General features: G+C 42.7%; 1 protein-coding gene across 1 annotated transcript in view; it reads right to left on the bottom strand.

Moving 5' to 3' along the window:
* Nucleotides 1-15306, bottom strand: part of Ptprt (protein tyrosine phosphatase receptor type T) — a 783865-nt gene that overhangs the window by 377116 nt on the left and 391443 nt on the right. Inside the window, exon 7 of the mRNA XM_035446780.1 lies at nucleotides 2010-2306. Within this exon, the coding sequence (XP_035302671.1) occupies nucleotides 2010-2306 (297 nt within the window). The remainder of the gene's footprint in view (nucleotides 1-2009; nucleotides 2307-15306) is intronic.

Raw genomic sequence — 15306 nt, 5'->3', positions numbered from 1 at the left:
AATATCAAGTCTGTTTTAGCAGTGAGAAAACCAATGTACTAAGAGATTAAAGAGGGACCCAGGCGTACTGGCCCAGAGAGTCTAGCTTCTCAAAGACTGCTATTCTCCCTGTTGGAGATGAGGGCTGGGAGGGTTCTGCATGTTTAAAAAAATGCATCTAGAGCTAGGGCAAGCTGCAGCTCCTTCCCCTGGCTTGCAACATCTATGGGACATAACCCACCCTGAGAGCTGTCCTTGGACCTACCCAGAAGTTGAAAGATAGCTTCTTCCACTTTACTGACCTATTTGTCATCCCTGCCCAAACTTTCCTGAGTCATGAAATCTTTATTAAGTCAGATTCTAGAGAATTTAATGGGGCCAGAAATTAACCAGGCCAAGAAAAAAAAATTAAAAAGTAAACAAACAGTGAAATGTTTCTTAGGTATGTCTCAAAAATTACAAATTCGGTCCTACACAAGACAACCTACTATGTGGAGTTACAGGCAGATTGTCCTAGAATTCTGGGATGAAACAACCAAGAAATGTGAGGCAAAGAAAACTGATAAAGAAAGTAAAATTTAAGTGAAGTCTTGGAATAGCAGTAGAGGAATCTGCCCTGCAGACATGAAAGGGGATGTCAGTTTAAACAGAAGGAATAGCATTGGCAAGGACAGAAAGGAAGGTAGTTATATATTCTATAAAAAGGGCTCCAGATTCCAGTATCCTCAAGGTAGGAGTCACATTCAAAGTAGTGCATGAAGCAGACTCTGTAGAGCCTTGTAGGGTAGGATGGGGGAGGTATGGTGAGGTAGGGAGGAGGCAGAATGGGGTGGATTGGATGGGATGGAGTGGGTGGGGGTGTGGTGGGGCGGGGAAGGTGGGGGAGGTGGGATGAGGTGGGTGGAGGGTGTGGAGAGATTGAGGGAGGTGGGGGAGGTGGGATGGGGTGACAGGAGGTGTGGAGGGGGGAGAAATTCCTAGGTTGATTTTCTAGTCTCTTAGGTTCCCAGGTGTCACTCAATGAAAGGAGGAACATAAAAAGATAAGTCAGCCCAGAAGAGAATATTAGTTCATTTTGGAATACATGGTATTTGAGATACCTGCAGAACATCCAGGTGGATAATCAGCTTTGAGCTCATTCAATGTGCACATTAAGCCTTAAGCTATTCTATGTTTATTTTCTTTTAATTTTTGCAGAATCAAGTTGTTTGGTTTTCAATCTCAACATGTTTAAGCAATAAGGTAAATACCCTTTTCAGGAGGCATCTGACTGAGTTAATTCTTGGATAGAAAGTGACAAGACATGAGGAGAGAATGGGGAGGCATGGGTCACCATGAGCACATATTTATGTCACTGCTCATGGCAATATAACCTCTCTGGAATTATACTATGCCTAGTCTGCAAGGCCCTCCCTTCTGTGGAGACCTTGAGAAAGTGGGAAGACTAAAGATGGAGGACAGAGTTAAGGAATTGGATCAATCAGTAAACTGCTTCCTGTGTAAGACTGGGAACCAGAGTTCAGATTCCCGGCAGCCAAATAAAAACTGTGTATGGCAAAGCATGCCTGTATTCCCAGTGCCGTGAATGCCGAGGTAGGCCAATCTTTGAGCTTGATGAATGGTTTATCCAAATCGGTGAGCACCAAATCCCAAAGAGAGACCATATCTCAAAAAGTCAGGTGGAAAAAATATAGAGAAGACACTTGTGACACTGAACTCTAGCCTTCATATGAACTCACACATGTATACACACACACACACACACACACACACACACACACACACACACACACACACACACACACTCACACACACACACACACACACACACACACAGACACACACACACACACTCACACACACACACTCATACACACACACACACACTCATACACACACACACTCATACACACACACACTCACACACATACACACACACACACACACACACACACCCCTCACCACTTACTGCCATGACCCCTGAACATACTTTACCTTCTCCATCCCATAAACAGACCTCCCTTACTCACCATCCTCCTCGGTCTGTACCACCAACTCCTCACTCTCCATCCGGCCCTCAGGGTTGGACAGCAGCAGCCGCAGTCTGATGGTCATGAAGGGCCGTAGGCCCCGCAGGGTATAGTGGGAAGAGGTCTGGATCACCTCCTCAGCCTCGTACTGCTGCTGGTTGAACACGTACTGGTACTGCACCGTGAGGTTGTAGCTGTGGCAGCGGGTCACTGCATAGCCAAAGGGCTCCCACTGCAGGGTCAGCTGCCTGGCCCGAATATCCACAATCTCCACATTCTGAGGGCCATGCACAGGATCTGGAAAATATACATGAGGCACAAGAGTTTTGAGGAGACTGCAGGATTCTGTTGCTGTTGCTCTTCTATTCACATCTCAATGTCCCAACAGTCACCTGTAGCATAATTTACATGAAGTTTTCTTTAAATCCATTTCTTTTTTTAATTTAAGAACATATATGTAGGACAAAACAAAAATAAATAGGGTGAAATTCTCTCTCTCTCTCTCTCTCTCTCTCTCTCTCTCTCTCTCTCTCTCTCTCCCTCCCTCCCTCTGTCCCCTCCCTCTCTCTCGGTTTTTCGAGACAAGGGTTCTCTGTGTAGCTTTGTAGACCAGGCTGGCCTCAGCTATTTCTTTCACAGAAAAATGTGCCAACCATAAAAATATAAAATCAGCGCTTCATCAGACTTCCACTAGGAGCTGCCAGGTCCTCCCAAGTGCACACACATCTGAGATGTGCTGATTTTGATGACCGTTGAAGTTGTACACTGCCTTCTGTGTTTAACTCAGCTACGGCCTCTCTCCATAGAGCTGAGGTTCCCTCCTTTTCTTCCTCCCATTCCTCCCATCCAGATGCACAATTTAGAACTTTGGTTACATCACAGACAGACATTCAGCCTTCAATCCGTCTGCATGACCACAATGCCGCATGAACTTGGCCTTTGAATTCACCTCCCAACCTCACCTATAACACTTACCATTTGCTAGCATCCTGCAACACTTCACTCTTCTTCCTGGCCCCTCCTCTTCCTCCACGCACATTATTCTACCAGTCCACAGTACCACAACATTGTCCTGCACCCCCTTACTCACTGGTCTTTGTCCTAGACCCCACATATAACAATGACCATGTCTTACTCCATAATCTGTGCATTGATATTTATACCTTGCATGAAGTAAAGAGATGAGTTTTGCACAAAAACTGATTAAAACACAAGAATGGTGAAGATAGGGGTCTGATCAGCATTTAACCCAACACTGCTTATAGGACATTATGAAGTTGTGTCATGTGTCTGAGTTTGTTGTTTACTTCATTTGTGAACTGATGATAATAGAAGCTAACCCCACTGCAGGAGAGGGTGGATCCACATGAAATATCCCGAGCCATTAGAGTTGCACCTGGAATTAATAAGCACACCATATGTAACGGCTGGGGGTTTATTTGTTGTGTAGCATAGGAAGAGTAATAATAATAATCATCTTTCATATGCTACACACAGCCTGAATGTCTTGTCAATGGCAGTGCTGGGTATCATCATTATGCAGCGCAGCAGACTAGGATATGGTCACCTCTCGGTCCTTGACTTCCCAGAATTTTTAGGGTTCATCTGCCTCTGCATCAAGGCACCAACAAGAACAGCTGTGGGTGGGGGCTCTTGATGCCCACTGAGTTCCCTAATTCACCTCATGGGATAATTGTAGCTAATAACAGAGCTTTGCCGAGGCACACACTTCACAAGTGTGTCGGACAAGAGGATGACCCATCCCATAGATGTGCATATTGCCTAAATCAGTAGCTCTGGCCTCTCCTCGACTGAGGAGTTCACACTCATTCTTCAGCCCGGTTATCCAGGCTGCAGGGTCCTTTGTACAAAAGAGATGTAGAGTCCCAAAAGCAAATGAGTGACTTTGTGAAAGTGACATCGTACTAGTTGCTCAGGTTCCATTATGCTGAACCTATGTGGAAGGAAAGATAAAATGTGTGGCTCTCACACACAGTTAGGGACTGTGACCAGGCATGGCTATTGTTTCTTGGCCGGGTATCTCTGGGTGGCCTAGGTTGTGGTCACTACAGATATAAAGGCATAGTGATGGAGGGAAGTCCTGCCTGGGAAATGTTAGCATCCCCTCCAGCTTCTGTCCAGCAGGATTTTTCTATCTGTAAAGATTCCAGAACTCTGCTGGCATATATCCCCAAGTAATACCTTTCTAACACTCCTCCTCTGGGAGGCAACACTTAACCCCAGGAAGATAGCCACCCCATGGGGCCCTCTACTCCCTCATTAGGAAGTGAGAACACAGATATTTAATATTCAGTTAACGTTAAGGACACAGTTTCATTAAGCATCTTAAGTACTACAATATTCTATGTCAAACACAATGTTTTGAGATGTCCAGTGTAGCCTATTACAAATAAATTACAAATAAAATACCACCAATGAACAGCATCCAGGAAGTACTTGTTCTACTTCTTGAATCATGATACTGGGAGGGAGGGACTGCCTACTCATTTGACAAATGAATGGAGAGGTCCTGGAACTTGGATAAAATAACAAGTCTAGCAAATAGCAAAATGAGTCTTTGGATATGAATCTTTGAATTTGCATCTGTCTGACCCCATGTCTAGTATGCAAGGGAGGTAAACAGTGCACCAGAATACCACAGCCATGGAAGGAATAATACATGCTGGGCTTGATCAACCTTACAACAACTGGCGAGGAGGCATCAGAAGACCTACTCTAGAGAAAAGCAAAGTTCTGAGAGGTGAAATTATTGTTCTCAGGCCACATAGTGAGAGGTAGTGTTGAGATTTATAGTCTGAGAATGTCCTACACCTTTGATTTTCTCTACTGTGACACCACTGGAGATAGGTCAGAATAGGAGCATAAACATGAGGCAGGCCACAGCTGTTGGGAACTTGGGAGAGACCTAGAAGAATGCTGTGGAAAAACAAAAATTCTAACACAAAATTGCTTTGCCCTTAAGAGCCTCAGACCTGCCACTAGAAGGGAATGCTGGGACTTAATGCTAAACTGTACACTGGCCTATCTTCAACCCCCACTTTCTATATTCTGCAACTCACAGTGCAGGGATACATATAAACACAGTCATGCTTATATTAGAGGTAGCCTTATCCCAAGGCCTTCCCTCTTTTCACAGGGCGCAAGGGGGGTGGGAAGCATGTAGTTCAGCAAAGAACTTCCCTCCAGTGTAGGAATATTGGGCCACAGGCATAGACACTGGCTCTCCCATGCTCTGAGTTGGAGCATGGCTGGAAGCCAGACTCTGGTACTCAGTAGCTAAGTGACCTTGGCCAAGGGCACTTCATCTCTGTGCCTCCATCTCCTCATCTATAAAGTGGAAATTACTGCACTAATCTCAGAGGGCTGTTAATGAGCATAAAATGAACTGTAAAGAGAGAAAATTGCCTTTCCCTAACAGTGGGATTCCTCTTACACAGAACTGCCTTTCTTGGAGAAATGCTCTAAGAAGCCTTTAAAAGTTTTTGTCCTTATTCTTGAGAGTTTCACACATGTATACAACAAAATATCATATCTATTCCCATTTCCCCCTCCAACTTGCTCCATGTTCCTCCAACATAACATGACCCCTTGCAAACTTTATATTACTTTTTGTAATTGTTTATAACCCACTAAGTTCAGTCATTGCTAGCCATATGTATGGGAGTGTTTTAAGAAAAGGAGCTGCATTCCAAGGTCTTGCTTGTAGCCCTACTAAGCTACCACAGGCAAACAAACACCAAAGTCTTGGGAAGTGAATAAATCAGGAGAGGTAGGGAAGTAATGAAATAGTCTGTTGGGAGAGTCCACAAATATGACCCCTCCCCATGTGACTCTTGAACCTCCAACATGGTCTTCAGTCGTCACAAAAATATTTACTACAACTGGACTCAAGACAGAGCAAAGACATGCACTCACACTTTGGCCAAATAGGACTCTCCACAGGATCACCAGAAAAATGGGACTTGGAACACACCCATATACTACAGAGCCCTTGGGTGATGATTTTGGAGGTTCCCCTAGCCTAGGGATAGTAAGAGGTTCAGAGAAATCTCAGTTCAAATGCAGTAAGTTGTGGCTCTAGTGGCCCTCTGGGTAAGATACATGCAGCTGAAGTGTCTTTGTGCCTGTGGTAATTCACATTCTAGAAAGCAGAGGTCGTGGCTATAAGGCAGGAGCTCTGGGCTGGGTAGTGTTTTAGAGTCTGCCTTTAGCAAACAACTCTATGGTATATGTCACTAGGCTCTGAATGGAATGTAGCCGGATCTCCACTCACTACTGTCCATCATACTTAGCACTTGTCACACTGCCCAGGAATTGCTTGTTTATACATTTGTCTCCCAGATTGCCAGCGACTATTTTTTGTTTGTCTAGCATCTCTAGGATCTGTCAAGCAGACTTCCTATGAGATGACCAGATGGTTTGTTCTAGGAAAATGAGTTCTGATCACTTGTTTCCACCCCACCTCCCCTGTTCACGCCAACCCATCAGCAGGGTCTCCCAGGAGCACATTTCTTTTATGCTTTGTTTTCAACCAAGAAGATGTCCTGAAATCCTACATAAGAGAAACTAGTTTTCAGAATGTGTGATGGAAACACTCATGCTTTCAGTGTGATGACCCTCACCTCCCAACAAGCCTCACCTGCCAAACTGAGATTGTGTTCCAGTAATTGCCTTCCATGGGCAAAGTCCTGGGTTTACATTTGGGTTGGTGCAAACAAGTTGAAAATTGCTGAGAAAGTCTTGTGTGTGCAGTAGAGATTGGTTTGTTGAATTTATATCCCCCGTGTAAATACACCCAAGCCTTCAGCCTCTGGTCTCTTTCCCAGATAAGGCCCTGTCCATGTGACCTTCTTCAGTAACAGCCTACAGGCCAAGACAGCACACAACAACGCAGAGATGCTGACTTGTCTGAGCCGCTGAAAGTTATTCTCTCCTGGAAAATCATAGTGGCTCTAACACCTTTGTAGTGTGGCCTTGGGCCTTGTTCTGAGCCCATATGGATTTTGTCAGACTGACTTTTTCCTAGGACAAGGGCTCAGAAGCCAGTGCATTCTGCCCACCTGTCCCTGATCTCCCTTCCAACCCTGCTTCATGTCACTGAAACCCTAGAATATCCTGTTCCCATAGCTCCAAACTCATTGCAGGGACCACGAGTCCTACTCTCCTTGGTTGTCCCTTCTTGTGAGCACTTTTGAGGCAAAGAATGGCTGAGAAGAAGAGCAGAGAGAACTTGAATTTGAGGTCTAAAGACTTATTTGCACAAGTCCTTTAGGAGAGAAACAGAGTTGTGTCAAAGGACAATGGAAACAGGTCACTGGCCTTCACTTGTTCTTATATTGCATGCTCATTTAGGACTTTGCATGTGCTAGGTGCTAGGACTTTGCATGTGCAGGTGTGTGTGTGTGTGTGTGTGTGTGTGTGTGTGTGTGTGTGTACGTGCGTGTCTTCTAAGAAGCTTATTTTGAACAGGACTGCATTCCCAGCACCTCAGTCTGTTACACTGAGTCCTAGAGAAACACAACACAAAAGCATCTTAGGTTTAGATTGAGTAGTCTTGGTTATCTCCAGTTGTCAACTAGTCACAGCCTCAACTCAGCTGAGGAAATCTCAAATTGGAGACTGTCAATATCAAGCTGGAGTTGCCCTGTCTATAAGAGATTGTCTTGATGGATGTGGGAGGGCATAGCTCACCATGAGCAGCATTATGCCTAGGAAGGTAGATCTGAGCTGTTAAAGAAATCTAGTTGATCACAAGAGTGAAAAGACCAGCAGGCAGAGACCCTCCATGTTTTCTGTCTCCAGTTTCTTGCCTTGAGTTCATGACTTGACTTCTCTCAGTGTAGGATTGTGACCTGAAACTGTCAACTAAGTAAACCCTTTCCTCCACAAGTTGCTTTTAGTCAGTGTTTTATCATAGCAAGAAAAAAGAAATTAGGACAGGAGGAGAAGTAAGGAAGCTATCAAATAGCATGTAAAAGGAGTCCAATGAGACTGCTCCTGAGCAACTCCTACAACTTGACCATGATTGAGTAATGACCTATAGTGCACAGAATAGGTCGTTTTAAAGCTGATATCCTCTCATGGAAAACCAAAGTGACCAGCCCATAATGTACTTGGAATTGGCTCCAGGGGGGTCCCATTTTGTGTGTGTGTGTGTGTGTGTGTATGTGTGTCCCTTACACTTTAAGAAACTATTGCCCTCAGAAGACAGCTTATCTTCTCATACCTCTACTGGAACCTTCTACCTCCAATCCCTCTACTTCTATTTCTACTATTCATACAGCAAACCCTATACTCCTAAAGAGAAATATGGCATGCAAAGTCCTTTGACATCTCCTCTTTTTTTCTGTGTTGTTCTCTGTATTTGGGACCTACAGAGACAAATCCCTAGTCAATATATTCAAATCCCAGCTCTAACACCAACATTTGCTGGTAACCTTTTCCAAGAACTTCCTTGGCCATTTTGACTGCCTTGAATTCTGTTTAACACACCCAGAGTCTTATGTCAACCTCTAATTGAATTGCAGGGGGTTTAGTCACATGATAACTTGAATACAGAACTAATATAGAGGCTAGACGGATAGATAAGTTAAATAGATAGATATGTAAATCTAAAAACCAATGATGCCTGACCTCAAGAGCATAACCAAACTCCTAATATAATACAAGAAAAAAAGCAATAAGCAACAGGGTGTTTTAGGGGTCTCTTTGTGTTCCAATTTTAAGGTTAATAATGTGGTTAAGTCAGAATTGCCTCCTGGTTTTGTTCTGCATGGACTCAGCTTAAGTCAAAGGAAATACTGCAGAATCTCCTAATGACCTTAATCAAAGCAGAACATCTTATTAAAGAAAGGTGCAGAAAACAGATTTCCAGTTCATGAATTTGCCATGTATTCATCTTTGCATGTGGAGTAGGCCAGGACACATGCACTGTTCAAAGTTGAACAAAAATTGAGATAATTTGGAGCATGGGGCTGAAAATGTGGAGGTGGATAGCTTGTATGTAAAATTAATTTTTTATCCATTTGGAGATGCAATTTGAGTTCCTTTCAAATTAAATTGCAATGGAGTCCTAGGCAGCTGGAAACATTATTGCCAACATAATTTGACACTGCAAAAGCAGTAATACATTGACAGATAGTTCAATGTGACCATTAATTTGCAATTTCTGCATGGAAATGATACACAAAGGAGGGGGAGAAAGGTAAAAGGAGCAAAGCTAAAATCCATCTTCTTTCTAGAATCATCTACTCTTTTACTGACTATTATTATTGCTGATGTTTGGTGGGTAGGGTTTTGTTGACCATGACAACACAGACATCTTCTGATGGCAGTTGCCTTGACAACTCTAACCATCAAAGCTGGAGATGTTAGCTGAGGAGGTGGACTGTTTACCACCCTTTTGTAGCAATGTCCTGGAGAAGGTAATTCATTGGCAATTTCATCATATTCCTCAATTAAACAGTATATATTGACAGTGGAGGCACCATGGTATGATGGAAAGACCATTGTCTCTGTGTGCACTTAACTGGAAAGCAGTTCCCTTCTCCCATCTGTCTGTGCCTCATTCTCCTATTTGGATGATAACTGTCTCCAAAGGCTATGACTGAATCAAGAAGTCTATGTGTCAACTGTGTGTTTTACACAGTTGCATCTCCCAAGTCCAGAAGTGGAGGTGAGATGCCTGATATTAAGTCAAACAGAACTCATGAACACTACCATGAGCCAGCTCTTGACCTTATATGTACTATAGTTCTTCTTGACTTATGCTTTAACCAACTATAATTTATCATTATCAACCTCCCAAGGATGCTTCTTCAGATATTGCTATAGGTAGGTTTTAACTTCTATGAAAATATCTTAGATTTCTGAGATGGACTGACATTGGGGATAAAGGTGAATGAGGCAAATGCTTTATCATCTTAATAGACCTTTACTAGCAGAGTACAGCTGTGATATCTGTGAAAGAGAGAGTGACAAAGCCCACTGCATCTTCTGCAAGGGACATACTAGTCTCCTGGGAACACAGAGCAGCAATGCATAGCTTCACTATGGGGACTCACTTGAGCCAATTTGAACATGAGTCTTATACAACCCAGACATTCTTTTTCATAGAAACTGAAGTCACCAAAGAAATTTGAGGTGAGTTCAGGTTAATGATTCTTCCATAACTGCATTATTAGGTTATAATGAGAGCAAGTCTTGAGACTAATTCTACCTCACAGATGAACATTTATTATATGAACATGCATGCCAGCAAGCACAAAATAGGCCATTCTTCCCCATATGGCTCAGTAAAGGCCCAGAAGTCTGTCCTTTAATGCAATTTGCTTGCCATTTTGTATGAAAGGATCATTTGAGGCAGATGGGATAGTGTCATAAGTGGGAAAACATTTTCCTTTTGTGTAAGAGACCAGACAGCAAATATTTCAGACCCTGAAGGTCTGCTATGTCTATTCATACCTGTGTTTGTAATGGCAACTGGCCAGGCAACCCATGTATAATGGGTATGCCCAGGCTTCCATAATACCTTGTCTAGATTAGGCATCCACGATTGTGGGTTTCATTTTACTACTCTCATACAAGGGTCAAGACAAGTGGCCTTTAAATTCACTCAGTCATGGGACTGTTCAGGGGTCATGGTACAGGCCTCAGCTTAAGTTTGAAAAGCAGAGATCTTGGTTTTCATTGTGTAAGTCTGAAGACTGTTTTAAAAGGTATTTGGGAGCTGAGAGTATAACTTAGAGTTAAAATGACAGAATGCATAAAGTCCTGGTTTCTGTCTCCAGTACTCCAATAAAATAAAAATATTGACTGGCCTACATATTTTGAATAAGTTTAATAGTGTATAATTATTATGCTAGTCAATAGGCTCCTGAACACAACCAATTTCTGATAGTGATTATGCCAATTGGCAAAATGGTAGTTATTTACCAAGTTATGTATCAGAAGCCTCTATAGTATTGGGAGTTTTCTTTAAGGCTTAGACTCTTTGACTCAAATGCTTGTGTACTTCTAAATGGAATGTTCTTGGTCTTGACTCATAGGCTCCTGGATCTGGATTAAACATCACTATTTCTACTGTACCCATCACATGCTAGTGGACATGAGCCTACATATTTGAGAGTAAATAAGCAGCAGTATAACATGGAGTCTGTTCTAAAGGAAGAACACTGTTCTGAAGGAAGAGACCTTGGGCACAGGACATTACCAGGTAAATGGGAAAGAATGTTGAGGGGGTTAAACAATTAAAGCCCAAGTATAGGGGATAGTGTATTTAATATCCAAGGAAGAATAATACATAGACAAATGGCCATTGAGATGCTGAAGTGTGCAAGGACAGGGCAGTGGAGTAGCCATGCCTATCTCCTACCAGACAGGTGGCCCCATGCAGTGATGTGCTAGCAAGTTTGCATGCCTTGGCCCTTTCTACCATACATATCATGGGATAATAGTAACAATCAGGATAGTTGTCACAGTGAAATAAGAGTATTCTTTGCCCAAAGAAAAATACTAGGAAGATGTTTTCTTCAAATAAATATTTTAAGCTCTTACCTTATATCCAGCACTATACTAGATGTAAGAGCAGACGAAATAGCCTCTCTGTTCTTATGGAGCATGCATTCTATCGAAGGCAAGAGGACTGAATATCATATCAGACAAATGTGTAGCAAGATACGTGATAATGAGCACTATAGAGAAAACCACTCAGGGGCCCTGGGATGCACAAATGCCGACAATTTTATTTCTTTGATTTTAGGTCTGTAACCATGTCCTTAATCTTTTCTCTCCACTTACATAAAAGTTTTACTTCTCTCTGAGATTTGGTTTAAAACATGTACATAGCAACAGTGTGGCAGGTAAGGTGTTGGGGGCATAATCGTTTTAAAACTGTCACATGTTTGTTCTCTGCCTTCCTTGAAACTAAACCTTGGCAGGGCAGACTCAGATAACCACAGTGGCAATCAAACAGGTGACCTGACCAAATTACAGGCTATGGAAAATGGTATGTGTCATGTTATAATAAAATAGTAACTGCCTTAAACCAGGTGAGAGGCAAACTAGATAAAATGCCAGGCAAAGCACACTAGTTAGGGAGGGAGGTTATGCAGGGGTGACATGTAGACTACAAGTTCTCATTCCTCCATCTTCTATAGTTCCACTCCCACCACAGCTTCTACTCAACTCTGGACCTCAGTTGAAAGATCAGCAGGTCTGATCCAAATCTGTGACCTCATGCTGTGACTGAATTGATTGGAATATATGGGAAGGTTTAATCATAACTGGTCCACTTCTACTCCATAATACCAGGATAGGGACTCAAGATTCAGATAAAGCAGACTCAAGAGGCGGCTGATGGACGGGAGTGAGAGCCTCAGAGCTAGATCCTGAGGGCTCTGAACCAGATACTAAAGCATTGTTTCTTGGCACTAGGCACCATTTTGTTTTGGCTTTGTTTGTTTTATTGAGACAGAGCCTCAGATATTACAGGCTGGCCTTGAATTTGTTACATAGTTGAAGATGACTTTGAACTCCTGATTGTATTTCCTCAGTACACCAAGTGCTAGATTTCAGGTGTACACTACTATGACAGACTTCAAACACTTTTGATACCTTACTTTAACAGTGCTGCTAGTGAGGTTGTAAAATTCACATCTCTGCTTAATCACAACGCTCAATGCTACTTTTGCCAATAGGTGGAGACAGAGGGAGCAGGGGTGGGTAGGAAGAGGAGGAGCAAGAGGAGCAGGAGGAAGAAGATGCTCCTGTGAGCACATGCCATTGCAAGTTATTTATCTGGGGGAGCTTTCAACAGAATATTTAAATATAGGATGTAGTTTCCCTATAGAGCCAGCTTCATTTAAAAAATCTAATTTTCAATTAGAAATAGAGATAGAGAGACACGCACAGAGAGAGAGAGAGAGAGAGAGAGAGAGAGAGAGAGAGAGAGAGAGAGACAGAGACAGAGACAGAGAGACAGAGACAGAGAAAAGAGTGCTTCATGGTGCACCAGCCAAAAAATACTCTCCATTCCCATCTTTTAGGATTTCACAATCTTAGCCCCTTTCCTTTCATTCTGGCTCTATCAATCACTGCTTTCCACATTGATGTTATTTGTCTAATTGCCTCCTTTCACTAGTGTTTCTGTTTTGTATACCATTCTTCATACACAGTTAAGCACAGCTTCGCAAACTTTCCCACCATGGTGCCCTTGGTGTTTTGGTAATTTATTTTTGTACTTTCCAAACCAAAGAAACACCCAGTAGCTTCATTCATTAGTCAATTCATATAATCTAATAAGTACCTACACCCTGGCATCTTAAAAATGATTTGAGAAAACAAGACAGACACATTGTCTTAGTCCAGGTTTCTGTTGCTGTGATGGAACAACATGACATAAGCTACTTGGGAAGGAAAGGGTTTGCTTGGCTCATACTTCCATACCACAGTCCATCACTGAAGGAAGTTAGAACAGGAATTTAAACAGGGGAGGAACATGGAAGTAGGAGCTGATGCAGAGGCCATGGAGGAATGCTGCTTACTGGCTTGCTCATCACAACTTGTTCAGCTTGCTTTCTTATAGAACACAGGACCACCAACCCAGGGATGATACTACCCACAATAGCTAGGCCCTCCCCACCAATCACTAATTTTAAAAATGCCATACATGCTTGCTGTCAGCCAGATCTTATGGAGGCATTTTCTTAATTGTGGTTCCCTCCTCTCTGATGACTTTTGCTTGTGTCAAGTTGACATAAAACTATCCAGTATGCAATCAACAGGAGAATAAATTATTTTACTCTTAATGATCACTACTCACTAATGAACATGTGTATCTTTGTGAGCAGCCCCACACGGCTTCTCCACTGTGAGTTCAGTTCAGACACTGCTAGATCTGTTGCCAGCTACAAGTTGATTTGCATCCAATAACTGCATTTCATCTCAGACACGGCCCAAAGCCTGGCTTTGCAAAGATATTGTATCAAGGCAATGCATGTAGGCCACATAGTCTAGTGCCCAAACTAGAGACTGCCTTAGGTTATCAGCTTGCATGGTGTCTGCTTGATGCTGCTGCATTTCCCATATTTATAAATAGTTCATATGCCTATGGGGGTTCCTAGGGGTTCTTGGTAACCATAGTACACACACTGAGAACTCTGATATTTAAGAATACTAGTTAGGAACAGGCACCATGAGCACTTCCTAACTTTATCTTTACTGCTACAGAAATCTACACTCCCTGAACTGGCTGAATGTTCCATGTTCATTTCCCATACCAGTGACCTATGTGGACTGAGTAGTCCACATCCACAAATCTGGTACCTTAGGCAATTCACTGCGTTTCCCAGCTCGGTCTCAGATCCCAGGTACCCCTCACCTCTCCACCTGTTCTGTTGCTGAGCCCTGGGACAAGGTGGCTAGCCAGCCATGTCTCTCAACACATCAGCTGTTCAAGTGCTCAGAGACTGGGAAACATTCATTGGACACAGGCACAAGACTGACGTCTAGAAATAAAAGCTTTAGTATGTTTAAAAATTACTTTTGTGGCAGAGAAAATCGGGTTGGAAAGAGAGAAGCAATTTCTAAATTACATGGTTTTAGATTCCAGAGAAAGAAAAGGAGATTTAGGGAGGATGGGGGAAGAGAAGCCAAGCCTATAACATCTTCCAGGTTTTATTTCAAATCACTCTTAATCCATGGCCAGTCACTTTGTCCATTGTCAAAAAAGTGAAAGAGAGAGAGAGAGAGAGAGAGAGAGAGAGAGAGAGAGAGAGAGGTTGGAGGTGGATGGTCAAAAGCCACCTTGTGCTGGATTTGTGCTGGATTCAGGGGAGGTGTTAAATAATTCAAAAATTTTCACTCTTTTGGCTCTGAATAATGCCAGCAGTGGACTTTGGAAAGAATCTACAATATAGCTATTGCTGTCACTATTTAAGAAGCCTTGTTGTAGATCAAATTGCATCTAGACTATGTACAACAAGCAGGAGTCATAGCTCCTAATTGGACTTTGATAGTCCCTCTCCAAAACTGCTACTTTTCCTTTCAGTTAGAGAGTCTGGCTTTTATATTCAGATCTGGGGTTTTTCAAAGCTCTGACAGCTCATAACTGAGAACTCCTCCACCCCGGGACACTCTTGATCTCACAAGGAATTGCATTAATCTATAGACACTGTTCAGGACTGCTGGACCTTGACGAGCCCTGCTGTGTCAGCAGCCCCAGAAATGCCTACCAAGCTTTTTTATGATGTCCAAAGCTTTATTCTTTGAAATGTAC

This window comes from Cricetulus griseus, chromosome 6, assembly GCF_003668045.3.
Source record: "Cricetulus griseus strain 17A/GY chromosome 6, alternate assembly CriGri-PICRH-1.0, whole genome shotgun sequence".
NCBI classification, from domain to species: Eukaryota; Metazoa; Chordata; class Mammalia; order Rodentia; family Cricetidae; genus Cricetulus; species Cricetulus griseus.
This window is presented reverse-complemented; position numbering and strand designations above follow the sequence as displayed.